Genomic DNA, 16974 nt, shown 5'->3' on the forward strand with positions numbered 1-16974 from the left:
CCAGCGGTGGAGCTGGGTGTGGGGGGTACAGGCTACACTACTGGGCCAGGGAGAGAGAAGGTGTAAAGCATGTTAATGCTTAATGAAGTTAAACTCCACAGCACTTTTGCCTGGAAGGTTTAACATGCCTGGTGTAAAATGTACTGGAAAAAATTGTAACAATAACCCATTTCTGCAGAAAAACTGCAAACTTTGGTGACAAATGAACAAGATATGTGTATTGATATATAAACAGCAATACCTATAAATAGTACTCAGCTGCATTTATGACAGGGGTCAGTTGTAAATATGCCAAGTTATTAGTAATATGTTTCAGCCTATGACCCCTTTCAGTTTTACAAAAACTCATCTGTTTTTTACTTTCCCTCCTGCACTGTTCCACTTGTCTTGCTACTTGTCTTGTTATAAGTTAAGGAATGTTTAGATTGTTTAGAACAGTGTGTGATTTTATATTTTCACTGTACTGCTAATTGTGTAGTTGTGTAGTGCTTTAAGTAGTGAGGGACTCAAATGTTAATTTCTGTGTTCATAAATAAAAAAAAAAATCAAATGGAATAAAAAGTTTGCTGAGACTTCATACCAATACTCATATGTAACACATAAAAGATCAGTTAACCATCGATAGAGATTTAAATAATACATTTATTGAATAGTTCATATAACAAAATACTACTGATTTTTTATAAATAAATTAAACAACTGGGAAATGTTCACTTGTGCAAATTTGGCTACAAGACAACAAAAATACAATGCACATTATACATTAACCGATTATAACATTAACATTAAGTACTGAGTTATCATTTGCTCCAGGCAAAGATATTTTAATATCTTACATGAAAACATGTTCGTCTCTTAAAATTAATTAATTTAATATTTAACTATACATTGTATTCACTGCAAAAGATGTTAAGTTTCAATTCTTTCAACAACACTTATCGCAAACACATACATATCTAGGACAGATTTTCATCCCCAACGTTTGTACTTTCCTATCTTTATAATGCTTAGTTCGGAAGGTAATGGATTCAGTAGTCAGAACACTTCAGGAGGTCGTACTTCACATATCCAACTCTGTCCACCTGTCGCCTGCTGGTCATTCTCCAGTAGAACTTTTCTCGGCAGAAGTAGAAGTGTCCTGAAATTAGACCAATAAGAAACGAGAATAAGAATTAATTTCTGGCCAATAAGAAAGGTCCATTAAACAAGTGACTGTAAATGGGTACAAAGAGGACTAAACATTTCGTATCTGATAGCACAAGAAGGTTTTTTTTATTGCCTTAAGGATCTTACCCTTGTAAAGGAACACATCATGAGAGTCCACTGGGACCCCACCGAAGGTCTGGTCAGTGAAGCGAGGATAACCCTTATCTATCCGCTGTGTCTTTACATCCAGCCTAAGAAAATGAACAAGAGCAATGGAAAAGTTTAGGTGTAGGTAAAAGACTGACCCACTGAAATGATATGTTTTTGGTTGGGGCAAATTAATCAAACAATATTTGAATGTCTACAAATATCTTTCGAAAGACTTATTCTCACCTCCAGAAGTTCTCTCCACTAAACAGGATCACCTTGCTTTTTCCCCTCTGCAGTGCACCCTCCACCTTCTGCAAAGTGCTGGGAAGGCCAAGTTTCTCAATTCTGCGTGGTCCCTGGACCTCCTGTCCGTTGTACACCCAGAACTGAGAGTCTGAGGAAACAAGACAGATGGAAAAGCTCAGCTGTGCATCTGAATTTGTTTATCATATCATCACGATGACCTATCTGAACATACTGTTACCTGCAAAGAAGTAGATCTTTTTGGTCAGATGGTCCTCAAAAGCAGTGTTGATCTTAGCTGGCAGGGCAGGCCATCTCTCAGAGATGCGGAAAGGGCCTTTGCGTTTCCCATCACCACCATTTGATGTCTTCCAGTAAAGCCTAAACAAGTGGTATTAATTACTTAATGTGGTTCCTGAAGTGATGATAGATGAAGTGTTTATGACTAAACACTCAATACTGCCAAAGTTCTAATTACAGACATGTACACATATTCCCTCTGATTATTCTAGTGCTGGAAGCTACACCGCTGTTAATGCTCAAGGATCCCTCACTGGTCTGTATTTATTTGTTCTGGTACTCAGCAAGAGAAATAAATATAGGCCATTGTTGAAAAAGAACCCCATTGCTGACTGGGGTATTAGGAACGAATGAATATTTAGTACAATGTAGTACTGTAGCATACAGGCTACTGGTTCTTACCCATCTTTGAAGAAATGAAGCTCGCCCTGAATCTCAGTGATTGTGTCAAATATGTCCACTTTGCAAGCATCCATGGAGGGGTCCACAGATGGGGTTGTGGTGGGTACAGCGGGGGCAGTGGGCTTAGGTGTTCGAGCAGTAGGTTTGGGAGTAGAAACTGGGGAAGATGTAGTGGTTGTGGGCTGGGGAGGCTTGGGATCAGGGCCTGGTTTGGGTCCTGTAAGAAAGAAAGATGTGAATATATATATATTATAACATACACTCAAAGTTTGTGACATAATATCAGGATATTACTTCTCATATCATGGCATCTACATCTTCTTACACCACCGCTTTAGGGGGTTAGGAAACATTGATATAGATGCTTTAGGGTGCCTTACTATGGCATCACCCCAAACAACCATTTTTGCACCATTATTTTTAAAAGTGTACATCTGAAATTTTGTCATTATTCTGATATTATTGATCAGTAGTTCAAGCAAGTTTGACATCATACCATAGAGATACTGAATGCCTTCAATGTCATCCTCATTCAGTGAGAAGTCTGCTACATATTTGTACATTGGGAACATCAGAGCATCCTGAATGTTGGAGTGATCCAGACCAAGAGCATGTCCAAACTCATGAGCTGCTACCAGGAACAGGCTGTATCCTGTGAGAAGAACAAATGATTAAGTACAGCAGCAGATCTTTGACATTGCATTGCAGACCTGTGTTATCTGTACTGATGGGAGCATAAAACATGGCGAAGGCCAGTGAAATTACCCTTGTCTGGACAAAATCCCCATTTTTTGTCAGTGTCAAAGTTGCTGGTTGTAGCGCACCAAAGTTTTCCATCACCTCGGCCTTCGCTGGTGCAGGAAGTGTAGGTCTTTCCCAGGAAGATGAAGGGAAACTGACATGGCTCACCTTCAGAGTTTCCACCAATCACTGCAGTGTCTGTCAACCCAAATCAACATGAACATCAACTGTATGTTGGAGCTGTTTCTTTGAGGTACATGACTTAATATCTAGTTGTAAAAAGCTAAACCATGTGTCGTAGCCAGATTTTCTGCTGTGATAAAGTTAACTGGTACGGAGGAATTAAGTCTCTCACCTCGGTTAGGACAGAACCCAAATTTTTTATCGGTGTCAAAGTTGGCTGTGGTTGCACACCAGCGATACCCATCAGTGCGTCCTTCTGTGGTGCAACTGTCATATTTTTTCCCCAGAAATGTGAATGGGAACACACATTCTGCCCCGTCACTGTTGCCTCCAAATGTGAACAGAACTGTAAAGATAGAGATACTTCAGTAATGATCACAATCTCATAAAGTATAGCACTGTTCATTAACTTATGGTTTTCAGAGTTAAGAGTTAATAAAACAGGGAGTGTTGAACTGTACTCTTAAAAAGAAAGGTGCCAAAAAGAGTTTTTTGGACTGATGCCATTTCTATTTTCCTAAAGAACTTTTAAATTGACTTTAAAAAAAAAAAGTCCACAGTAAAGTCCTTAATGGAGCCTAAAGTATGTATTTTATATGTATAACTATTTTTGGTATTTTTATTTTATAAAGTGTGATGTTTCTTTTTTCCTTAAAGGAACAGATTTTTCCATTTGTGACCACAGTGTTAGACTTAGATGTTGCCAGAGTAGTAGGCAAGAACTTACGCTCACTGGGGCAGAAGCCATATTTCTTGTCTTTGTCATAGTCAGCAGTGGTGGCGCACCATGGCAGACCATCAGTACGGCCTTCAGTGATGCAGGTGGAGTAAGATTTTCCTTCAAAGTGGAATGGGAAGCGGCACATAGCACCCTCTGCATTGCCATAGCGAGTCTTAATGGCTGAAAGAACAACATGGAAGCATGTTTAGCTTTGGAATTGTGAAGATTAACATCTGGTAGAGAGAAATCCAAACTGTCAAGATTCTGCGCACTCTTATTCAGTGCCTAATCAAAACACTAGGGGGAGCTATTGATCTGTTTCACAGCCTTTTCAGCATCTTCACCACTGGATGTATATTAAGGGAGATAAACTGAAAATATGCTAAATTTAATGGAACCATGAAATCACATGGAAGCATGTTTAGCTATATAGAATTGTAGGAATTAACACACTTGTATAGAGAGGTGTAGGATTCACCTCTCTATAAGTTATTCTCATTCAGTATATAGCAACTCTAGAGGGAGCTATTGTTCTCTTTTATCAAATTTCGCAGCTCTTAGCATCACCACTATTACATGGCAGATAAGTACATAAATGTCTGTATTAGCCATCGCTTACCTGGTCCATTGCCAAGGGTCCAGTATTCATCATCATCAAAGTGGGCATCCCCCTGCATTCCCTCACCGGGAGGATAGGCATGTGCCAGCAGGCCATCTTTACCATCAAATGGGTAGGGGTCTCCATGATCTGCAATAAACACTCCATATTAAACTCTCTTCTTTGTCTTTTTTGGTGGAAGCTTACAGCTGTAATGAAACTGCCAAGCAGGAAATCTGATCCTGTCTTATTCCTGTAAATGGTCTAATTTTTAGTGCTTTTGATGCTGGAAAACTAACCAGAGTGTGTAAAAAATTAAAGTGATATGCCTGGTTACAGGCTTGAGTCTTGGGTTTGAACAAATATGAATCTTGTCATGTTTATAACAAACCTTGTTTTCCAAATGAGATCATGATGTCAGCTGTGCCGTCATAGAGACGGGTGAAAGTCAGAGGCGTGACATCACTCCACACCTTGAAGGCTCTGGCAAAGGCATCATCGATAAGAGATTCTTCCATATCTGGAGAGTAACTCATGATCCTACAAAACAAAATAACATAAAATAATTAGTACTATAATCAGTATGTTTTGGCTAAACAGGCCACCATAGCTGTGTACATAATACATTCATTCTTTAAGCGTTTGGTGATTTACTCAAGGTTTCGTTATAATGAGAAATGAAGAGCCTTGTACACCAAATTGACACACTTACCTGTATGTGATGTCATTGTGATCCCACTTCAGGTCTCCTTGAAAGGTCTGGTAGTTGCGGACGTCCGGCACACCACAGCGAGGCTGCTTCATGGCGCTGACCGTGGCTTTGTCCAGCGTGCCGGTCTCCTCCAGACCCAGCTGCCTCTGCAGCCTCTTCAGAGCTTTAGAGGTGGACACTACTGACTGCAGCCCACTCTTCTCCTGAACCTCCATATAACCAAAGCGCTTCAGGTACGTCTGATGGCAGAAAAAGGAGAGAAAGCATGTCAGGCAGGATCAGGTGATTACACATATAATATGTTCTAATAAGATATCAGTGCATTTTATATATGAACCCTGTTGTCTCATATAAAGTGAATTTATTAAATGAATGCAAAATCCTTTCAGAACCTCTAGCTTTACATTTGGGCAAAATCATTCATACTACTGACCATGTTTTCAGCAAGCAGATCAGAACTGACCCTAAATTAGCATAAACTAATGAAATACATTAAATAAGATAAGCAGTACTCACCTCAGCCAGCTCCACGTCTGTCGTGTTTTTGATTACATCCCCAGGGAACTTCACAAAGACAGACTTAATTGGATGGCACCACACGCTTAAAGCGCAGGTTCCAAGAACCATGAACGCCACAGCGCTAAGTCTCATAGTGAGAACTTTGGAATCAGCCCCTGAACCTGAGAAGAAAAAGTCTAAAAGCTCTGAGATGAAGATCTGTTGAAGTCGCTGGAGAGGTCTGTCAGACAAGAGCGTTTACCAGTGTTTTCTTCAGTCCTCTTCCCCTGGCTCTTGTTGCTCTTTGTCTGCTCTTGAAGCGGCTCTGTGCCCAACATTTATAGCCCAAGTGAGGATTAGGTCACTCAGCCTCACCACCTATCTGTCACTCACTTTAGCCCTCCCACACACACACACACACACACAGAAAACTGTGGGGTGTTTTTTTTTGGTTCTCCTCCACTTCTACCCAGAAGGGGAATTCCACAAAAGATGACTTGCTACAAAGATAGAACACATTCAACAGGAAAATGAAGTTTTCCTTACAGTTTAACGTTTTTAATTACTGTCTGTTAGTTCATTCCATTATAGTGAAAATTACTGAATTAGTATGTAATTATAAGAACATCTTTCTAATTATTGGTGTGGTAATCATTCTAATCCTTAATTATTCTCTGAGAGGAAAGATGAGGGAAAGGATCTTGAGATGTGATGGTAAATGAACAAGCACAACAAATAAAGAACGTGAAAAAAGCAAAAAGAATAATAAGAAAAATACTAATACTGCAACATGATGCCTCATTTTTTTTCAGACAGGACATTACAAAGTATTAGGACATCACAACACTTTAGTCACTGGCGATCATCACAGTTGCCACATTCCTGTTTTGATTGTGAAATGCATAGTTTTCTCGTCTGAGTGTTCGTAACCAAATGTCACCAGACGCTGTGGTTTTGAATAACAGTATATCTCTACCTGTAGAAAAACAATCAGCAACTCAGAGAGTTACACAGTAATGAAGGGTTGAGGAATATTGTCAGAAATGTAATGTTCTTTCCACATGAGGGTATCTGGAGCATGTTGACTATTACAGTGGGAATATTACCTATGTGCAGGTATTTAAATGAATAGGCTACTGTAAATAATCATTGTATCAGTTGGACAGTGATCAGTCAGCTCATGAAATTCCACTTTACCGGACCTAATAACGGTTATGCTGTTTAGCCAGAACAAACTTGTGGAACTATACTCTTGAAAGTAAAGGTACCAAAAAGCATTCTTTGAAGTGATGCTATATAAGAACCATGTTGGGTTCCCTAAAGAGACTTTTAGTGAACGGTTCTTTAAAAAATCAATTGAAAAGTTCTTTATGGAGCCAAAAGTGGTTCTTCTTTGGCATTGCTCCATAGAAGACTTTGTGGTGCATTTTTTCTTCAAAATTAAATATTAGAAATGTTTTCTCCCACTTAGAAACACTATAATTTCACTTTTTGTTCTACTCAATGATATAAATGTTCATAGAAATGACATTATAATAAGTTGTAATATGGAAGTTGGATCCATAAATGAAAACATCTATCACTTCCTTTTGAGTGTTCACTGGGGCACCATAAAGAAGGACTTTACTACTAAAAATCATGCTGATACGCTTTACTGTTAAAGCGTCTCTCACCGCAGGTTTTCCAGAGAATTCTTCTCACGCCAGCAATGCATCATCCCTGCTAATTGCATCATCATCCACTGGCATAAGTAATCATGTAAACAAAGCCAGGCTTTCATCCCTACATACTGTTTATGGTCCTGAATCTGCCGTCGATAATTCACTGAAATGTTATACTGAAACAAACATTAACCTTAAATTCCATGTGTAATGAAAATTAAAGGGTTTAATATAGACTTCCACCAACTTTTCCAACTTTCTGAGTAATTAAGGCCTTGAGATGTAAACAGAGTTATTCAGAGTGGTTTGATGTGAAGTGGTTCACTGTAGAGAAACTGCCTTTCTTTACAGTGGTGGTGATGGGAATCAGGGGTCATGATGTCTACACACAATTACAGGCATTTTATGTACTGTCCAAAACCACCCTTGAACCAACACATCTTTTGAGTTTTTAGATGTAACGCTGATGATGATAAAATAGTCATGAATCTGAAAACATACGTTTTCTTTGGGTGGGGGGGCTATTTTGCTGTACGGCAGCCTGCATGTGCCCCTCCATCCTGAATGGATTTAAATATATTTTAAGCCAGTGCTATCACAAAACTATCATAACACAATGTCTCAGACATCAGGCAGCATATATCTTTTAACATTTTCATGTAATAACTTTCTGAGGGAGCTTTCAGAGGCATTAAACTCCCCAGATGTCTGGTTCCTATCACCACCACAGTGAACAATTCTGGCTCTGCAAGTTTCTCTAGAATGTAGCATTTCACACCAAACCACTCTGAATGACTTTGCTTTCATCTCAACCATTTAATTATGAAGATTTTTTTGAAAAATTGGTGGAGTTTCCCTTTAATATGGATTTGTAGATAGAAAAAAATCACTGTGGTATATATGGAATTATTTTTACATAGCAGACATTTGATACTTTGTGGGAGGCAATGTGGAGTAAGAGTATAAGGTCAGTTTAGACTAGATCCTGCCCAAATGACAATTCTGATGACTTTGTGTACTCTGTTTTTAATTGTGGTTCTGTACTACTGGTCTGTTTGTCCGTTCTGAAACCTCTCTGTTAAATCAACTGTCTGAAATCCACAATATTTACAGCACAGGTTCTACTCACACACTGTAAATTCAAATGTTTAGGCTTTAAACACTTTTCTGCAACACTTATAAAATGCACTGCAGTGTTTAGTTGAGCCGTTCTCCTAACTAAGAGCAACTTGGTAAAAGCCTGAAGCAACATTAAATAAACACCAGTGTTTAAAACCTAAATGACACATAATGTTTTGTAAATGTTTTTTTCTTTAACCCTGATGTTTATTTGATGTTACAGACAAGCAGTCCTAATCTAATCTCAACAGCTGCAACATTTCAGCTGGACACTGTGATAATATCAAGTTCAAATGGATCTGATCTTGAATGGAAAACAAATCTGCCACATCTGCTGTCTCTTGCATCTATCTGAACCACAGTACTGTAAATACACTTGAGCAGCTGCTAACAAACACTGAGTCTTTCTGATAAACAGCCATTACCCATGACCTCCAGCAATGGGAAAATCATATACTACAAAGTCCATTATATCCAACTATGATATGTTTGCCACCCTGCAATTTGTATTGTCTTTTGTACAAAAAATGGTTCCTTAATGGTTCTTATTTATTTTCTTCTACCTAATTATCTCTCAGTTTAAGTCAGGGCCATTTCTTACCCAATACTTAGGTATCCCCATTACACGTGATGCTACCTAGCTGAGAAGGTTAAGGCTAACATATGCTTACTCAGGTAACAGATGCTCTCTGAAGGATGGCATCGCTGGGGATCAAGCTCACATCTCGGGAGCTCCTTTCCGAAATGGTTCTTGAACTTGTATGTATGGTTCATGGAGATATAGAACCTTTACACAGTGTGGAAGTTCTTAAAGCTTTAAAAAGACACACAAGTCTCATTTACAAGAATGGTCTTTTAAAGAACCAGCCATTTAAGTTTTCTTTGATGCTTTAGTGACATCACGCTTGTGATATCGTACTTCAATGCCACCATTCCAATGAACCCTATTTGGCAACCTTATTTTTAAGATAGTGTTATGCCTTCACTCATTTATGTATCATACTTTCAACTGCAATACTGTATATGGCTTTTTACCAGTCCATATAAGGTGGTTGATGGCCTGTGGAAACTGAGGAAGCTGACTGCATTCAAGACTAAGACATGGTGAGGTAAGTGTGTATGTGGTGTGTGTGTGTGTGTGTGTGTGCGTGTGCGTGCGTGTGCGTGTGTGTGTGTGTGTGTGTGTGTGTGTGTGTGTGTGTGTGTGTGGGAAATAGGAGAGGGTGACACAAGTTCTTGCTGCAGCACTGTGAAACGGGATATTGAGCAAGGTCCTGGCACCACATTTAAACATAAATTAGCCAAAAATTGCCCAACTGGGTTTTTTTAGTGTTGACATGCCTATCTACATCATCCACATCTCTTGATCCTGATTTCTATATGCTCACTAGTTGCTCACTGTGCATCAGTAGGGATCTAGTCTGCACCAGTTTTAGCAGGTATGGAACTAGAAGTAAAGAGAAACCTTCCCAGTTATTTAAACCATAAATTGAAGTGTTTGTTTTGACAGCATGGAAATAACTCATTACTTTGCCCAACAGTACAATTAATACACTCTTACAATGTTCAACTCTAGTGGCATGACTAGGATCTTATAAACCCTAGTGCAAAATAATTAGTCAACCTTCAATGTGAATAAAGAAATGGCCACATAATTTGCCTGTTTCAGGCTAATATACTAAAAAAATTTGATTGCTATCCATGCGTAGTGGATGTAAACTTACATAAAGCCTTGCTTATGTTGGCAGGCCTGGTTGCTACAGACCCAATTGCAATTGCTGTACTTGCACTGCCGGTAGTTACACCAGATATGGACTGTCTGATATCATGTTTTAAGCATACCAATCAGGATTTTGTCAGTGGCCTTCCGATTGGTCAGGCACGCATCTGTGTTTAAGCACTTCAGTTTTAATCTGTCCTGCTCTGTAAATTTCGACAATTCTTTCAGGGCAAGATCAAGTTGGATTAAAAAAGTGGACATCATCTCTTTAAAAGATAATTAATTTTTTTTAAAGCAGTTAGTAACTAAATAAGCAAAATATCTTCATGTTTGCCTGCACATATCATTTAGTTTCCCATGGGTCTGTTTTTGCTGTAGCCCCATTTTGAAAATTTCCTGTTCCTATAGTCACACAAAAACAGTCTGTGGTCAGTCTAACATCCCATTCCTGTCAAAGCAGGCAGGTCTTGGCCATGTTAAATAACAAAACCCACTGGGAATTTTCTGCTGATATGCATAAGTCTGGCCTGTGAGACTAAACAATGTTGGTCACAATGACCAACTTAACGGAAGTGATTTTTGTAACACTTTTTTTCAGTCTTGGCCCTACAGGGCCCCATGCACACCAAAGAGCTTTGTTTTTTCTGCTACAATAACAGATTTAATATTCTCTCTGAGTCTGAGACCCAAAAATACTTTTACATCAGAGAGCATTACATCACTATAGTGTCATCAACATATCTGTAACACAATAAACCACAACATAATAAAGTCACTAATCTTGTGATGTAACTACGTTAGTGACAACTGTGAGAAGAAATATATTGTAATACTGAACTAAACTTTCTAAAGTTGCGTCACATAAGTATACAAGCTGTGTAGCAATAATAAATGTTGTTCATTGTGAGAATGCTAGTGAATTTGCTAATGAATTGTGTTAGTTTATGTTTCATTTTGTGACATTATTCATTGTTTTGCAAAGGAGAAACGTGTGCTTGTGAATGGTGCATTATGTGTTTATTGTTTTCAAAAGTGGGCGGCACGGTGGCGCAGTGGGTAGCGCTGTCGCCTCACAGCAAGAAGGGCCTGGGTTCTTTCTGTGTGGAGTTTGCATGTTCTCCCTGTGTCTGCGTGGGTTTCCTCTGGGTACTCCGGTTTCCTCCCACGGTCCAAAAAACATGCAGTCAGGCCAATTGGAAATGCTAAATTGCTCCTAGGTGTAATGGTATATGTATGTCTGTCTGTCTGCCTTGCGATGGATGTTTTTAAAAGCTGGGGTTGGGAGAAGGCCGAAGGTTACAAGCATGCTATAGTCAATGACATGACTGAAAAAGCATACATTTACAACACAGGGCTGTAAGTCTGTACATTGAGGAATGCATTGTTTTTGCTCTTTTCCACTTGCTCGTCAGCCATACAATTACTGTTTTGCCTTTGACGTGGAAACTTGTTCCTCAACAGCAGTGTGCTTATAAAAATGCTTTTTAAGACAACACCCCATTCAAGTCTATGTCAAACATTTGATTTAACAACACCAAGACACGGTGGTTTTAACAAGCGTAACAACAATGTGTACGCCCTTTCATAGGCAACATCCAGACACTGACAAAAATGATTAAATCTTTGGTTTATGAGTCACCAATGAGCCAATGGTTTGGACAGGTTTGGTTTGACATTGTTTTTGTGGCAAGAATACTAGGTCAGATGATAACTCACATACCATGTTTGTAAACAAGGCCTTGACATATTACATAAGACATATAAAGCTTTAATTATTGTGAAAAAAGTTGTTATGAATTAGCTGTTTCAGCTTAAGCCATGCTACACCAACAGAGTTAATTCAATACAACTTTATGACCATTTATATATAACCGTATATGTTTTCTTCTATTTTTACATTTTACATTTAAAAAACCCAAAGAAAGCACAGAAAACATCTGCCACTATTTAAGTGTGGCGTCAAATGTTTAATGAATATGGCTCCAAGGCTGCGTCCAGTGGCACTTCGGTTTTGTTTTTTCGCTGGTTCAAAATGGCTGGCAAGCTGGCAAAAACGCATCCTCCGCTGTAAACAAAATATATCACATCTTGTTTGCCAACAGTAAATTCACCCCCTCATTTGGCAGCCGCGTTTCACGTCCCATATGTTACAAGGGGAGGCTAGACTAGAGCGACCGCACTGTAAATGAGATAAACTCCATGGCCACTGTGGTTTTCTGACCATTTTTTTCAAATGGCAAAGGTCCTGCATGGTTCATTGGGATAGCACTGACCTTACATGCCAGTGTACCCACACAACTGTCTGAGACAGCTTCAGCTCAGAGTTCAGCAAGCCAAAAGTACTGCCTGGAGCTAGTTTCTTTATAAGCCACAGATTGTTACATGAAAATTATTATGCTTTAAACACTGCAGGCAGAGAAGTTTGGCCGTAAAAGAACCACAACTGCAGCAGAGTCGGCCCTGCCCTCCTCCCTCAGTCAAGTCCCACTCAGACTCTGAACCCTCACACTTGGCTTGAATCCTCTGTGAGCCATGCAAGCTTTATAGGCAAATAGTACTCCCATAAAACTTTATATTATATTTGTCACATAGATTTAATATCATGAATTGGTTAGGTAACCATATAAAAGATGCACTAATTTACTAATGGATTGCACAACAATAATAAATGACCATAATGATGTATAAGGGAGGACTGCATCTACACCAGCTATATATTTTTGGCCATATTTTTATGATCTCATGATAACAAATTCAGTGTAGATTCAGAGGAGGCTGTGGTATTACTTAGAGACCCAGTAGTCCAGCCAATAGATCTATTATGCTCTGCCCTCAATCCCATTGTTTCATAGAAAGTGTTGTGAGATTGGATAAGCTTTATAGATCAGGCAAAAATCCTAACGAGTCTAATGAGAAGTTATAGTGATCTTTGTTACTACATAAAGTCAGTTTCCGGTAAAAAATTCTACACTACTGCGCTAAATTTTGTTGTTGTATCTAATCAAAACTGGTCAGGTTGGAAACACCACTGAATTTGCCACCATGCTAAGATAAGCTCGATTATATAATCGAAAACAATCTAACAGTGTGACCTGTCACATCCTAAAATAAATAGCATTTGAATTAATAATATTCTAAAATTAGGTACAGTATTGTGCAAAAGTCAGAAGCCACCTTTCATTCAATTCATTTCCAGGCAAAATGGCCATTAAAAACAAGCAATTTATTTTTCATGTTTCTGAGAAGATCAAATATAAGACAAACCACTTGCAAAAGGAAGGGAAAATGCAAAAGAAAACGAGTAGAAAAATAGGAGTTTTCAAAACTGGAGTTCATACAATTATTAAAAGATATAATGGGACTCCTAAAGAGCTGTTAGACCACCACAACTGACACCATCAGATAAACAGTACTGAAAGCTTTCATCTTTGAGAGAGAGGAGAAAATCAAGCTCCTGAAAATGCAACCAACTTCTAAGACTAAACTTTGGAGGTGTGAAAAAATATCCCTGCAGATTTATTTGAAAAACTGAAAGCAATTCTCCTGAAAAGAATAGAAGCTATAATAAAGGCACAGTGTGGACGAACTAAATACTGAAAATAACTGATATTATTTTTAGTTGTTGAGGCTTCTGTGTAATTTTCTGTTAAATATACGCGTTAAGCGCATCACATGCAGGATGGAGAGCCAGTCATGTTGAACCAACGGGCCAAGTAGCTGATAATGTTAACCTGTGCCTTGTTACTGCCAACCTACTTATAGCCATGTCTTTTCTCAGTAGGGGGCAGAGCCCAGAGAGAAGGAGACCAGTGAAGATGTCAGGGCAGAGCAGAGCAGAGCTAAATGAAATCAAAGCAAAGCAAAGACTGAAAAGTCCCATCTTGTTCTGTAATTTTGTGTTGGCTGAAAAACTTCTCACTTGATTGCACACTGTGGGTCTTCTCAGTTCACAGTCCTGTTCCTCTTCTTGGTCACATGTTATGTTATTATTCTGATATTACAGTTGTCATGTTCACATTCATATTCTGTATTTACATGGCGTAAAACCAAAGAAGATTGACACACAGGGTAAGTGGGCGCTGGGGAATTTTTCTCACAGATGCCGAATTAAAACCACATAAAACAGGAGTATTTTTTTTCCTGACTTCACACTTACCTTATGACCAGTGGTTAGAATTGCTTCCTGCAAATAGCTATCTAATGTATGTGGTTAGCATGAGTAGGCCGGGTGTAACCAACATGAAGAAACTTGCTGAATACATGACAGCAAGGTTCTAAGCAACTGCTGCAACTGCGACCCCATCCCAACCTCTGCCTGGAAGCGAGGAGTGCTGTTTTCCGTCATTTCTTTGAATATAAAGTGAGTTACATGTACTTGTCCTTTTATTCTAATGAGAACTAGATGTCCTCACAACCATAGCAAAATTCCCCTAAATGAAGACATACTGCTGTCTTTGGAAGTCAAAATTACAATCATTAACAAAAATAGAAACATTATGCACACTTAATATTACTAGTGAGGATTTAACAGACATTTGCAAACCTATAATTAGAAGCAGACGTGAGGCTTTTAGTGTATTCCAGATTTAAGAGTGGGGAAAAAGCCACCTTAGAGAAATCTGGAATACATACTAATGTTGGCTTGAATGTCTCATGTTAAAGTCAGTGTTTGTATTTTTTCCTGGATAGAGATGTGGAAATTTTAATTGCCTGATTTATTCTGCATCACTTCTTTTCTGTCACAGCAGATAGAGTGGGCCACATGAGTAACACCCAAAACCAACATATCATATGCATCACCTTTGTAAGCCTAACTGAATGAAGGTGAAACTAGCTTAAAAAAAACAACACACCAAAATAATCCGCCTCGTCTGAAGAGCTTGGGAGAAATGAGTCACAGCGCTTGTGCTAGTAGCACTCTGATGACTATATAGTCTGGCCATAAAGAAGTTCTGCTAAATCTTTTCATAGTACAGTTGTCTGTGTGTGTCTGAGTATTGCTACGGACGTCCAACCAAGATTAGAGCTTCCTCTTTTATCATTAAAAATAATATCTGGGTGAAGGTTAACGTAGCTGATATACTAGGTGCCGTCTATGGCTGGCAGAACTACAGCAGCTCATGTATCTGTAGTTGGTCAAACTCTCTTGACTGACAATCAATTGTAAGCCTAAGACCCTGGACATGACCCAAAATAGTAAAATAGATAGTTCCAGTTCTAAAATCTGATTGTCTGATCTACTTTTAAAGCCATTGTGAAATACCTACTATACACCTCTGAGTGCACACATCAGTCGAGTTCTGTATTGAAAAAATGTTCCTTGTATGGACCATGAAATGTAGTACTGACAATAGGTCCGAAATAGGTGTGTGTAGGCCATGTCATGAATAATGTCCAGCAGGTGTTCTAGGTCTATAGAAGTGGCTGTGTAAATAGACTCCCTTTTATTTGTTTCTATAGAACTCTTTGTACTGGCTGATCACTGAATACAATGTATCTTGTCAAAACAAAAGCAAATACGGCAGCTGGCGAGATAGACACTCACCACCTCCAAGACTAAATGAAACATTATTTCTAATTTATTCTGTATTTATTCTGAGCAATATTTTTGTATGTATGGTCTTTTAGAAAATCCCTGTTGTGAAAGGTACAAGAGGAAATAGTAGATTTTTATTTCAACATACGCACATTTTGAGATAAATTTTAATGTCCAGTAATGTGGACATTTGAACTTAGTAATGCTTTAATTAGAAAATGCAATCATTCAAGATTTTGTTAAAAGTAGAAACTAATGTGCATTTATGAGTGTCAGTAAGTGATGTTCTATGAATTTGGGGATAATATTGTTTTTCAGTGATTTCAATGGATTTTACTCTCTAGTATGCTGGACATTGGAATTAAGCACATTAAATCTGCAAGATTTTGAAAAAAGGAATATATTTATTATCATCAGGATAACAGACTCAAAATAAAAATCTGAACATTTCCTGTGTGTCAGAATTGTTATTTCTGAAACACAGAAATGGTATTTCTGTCTACAACACTGGGCTAGTGCATAAAATGTGTAATGTATTTAATATTAAACATGAATCTATATAAATGTAATAAGGCTTATGTAATGTTTTACATGGTAATGTTTCATGGTAACCAATCACAACAGAGGTCATTTACAGATATCAGTCTTAAAAGCAGGGCAACAAACACATGTTTAGTTCTTAGGGATAAGGAGAGGTTTGAAATCAGTCATGTAAAAATAATTCTGGCTGTTTTTGGTGTGTAAACTCACATGGACTTCATAAGTGGGCCTCAGAGAAAAAGACATGACCCATTTAACAGTACAGTTTACAGCAACATCAGCAAGAATATTTCCAGAAATGCAAATGCAACCCCAAACCTTTGGTTGCCCACCTGCTGGCTGTGACAAAGTAACTGAAAAGCTGTTTGCTTTTTGACTGGTAAAGGCAAACTGCCAACAGCCTGACTCAGACATGCGCCAAAACCAAAGCCTATTCATGAAAAGCAGTGAAAAGCACAAGCTGAAGTATGGACTTCTGCACAGACATAGATGGTAGAAAACCATGTAAACTACACTACAGATCTTTTAACATCAGTGTTTAAAAGCAATTAGGCTATGTTTGAATAGTAGAGAGAGACATATGAATAGCAGTAAAACAAAAGTGGTTAGCAGTAAACAGTGTTTGAGGGCAGGGTAAAGAGCTGTAAGGCTCTAAGGCTTGTGCAGTAGAGTGAGGAGGATCAGAGAGGATGCTTTGAGATGGG

At 38.5% G+C, this 16974-nt stretch overlaps 1 protein-coding gene across 1 annotated transcript; it reads right to left on the reverse strand.

Annotated features, from left to right (window-relative positions):
- Positions 1 to 759: 759 nt before the first annotated feature.
- Positions 760 to 6031, reverse strand: mmp9 (matrix metallopeptidase 9). Its single transcript, XM_036578385.1, has 13 exons — positions 5713 to 6031; positions 5197 to 5435; positions 4876 to 5024; positions 4506 to 4634; positions 3893 to 4066; positions 3338 to 3511; positions 3007 to 3180; positions 2738 to 2893; positions 2242 to 2458; positions 1781 to 1920; positions 1540 to 1690; positions 1294 to 1397; positions 760 to 1138 (listed from the first exon to the last, which is right to left on the reverse strand). Exons 1-13 carry the CDS (start codon positions 5845 to 5847, stop codon positions 1029 to 1031), a joined length of 2052 nt encoding a protein of 683 aa, XP_036434278.1. The 5' UTR covers positions 5848 to 6031; the 3' UTR covers positions 760 to 1028.
- Positions 6032 to 16974: the final 10943 nt, after the last annotated feature.

The sequence above is a fragment of the Colossoma macropomum genome, unplaced genomic scaffold (genome assembly GCF_904425465.1).
Source record: "Colossoma macropomum unplaced genomic scaffold, Colossoma_macropomum, whole genome shotgun sequence".
NCBI lineage: Eukaryota > Metazoa > Chordata > Actinopteri > Characiformes > Serrasalmidae > Colossoma > Colossoma macropomum.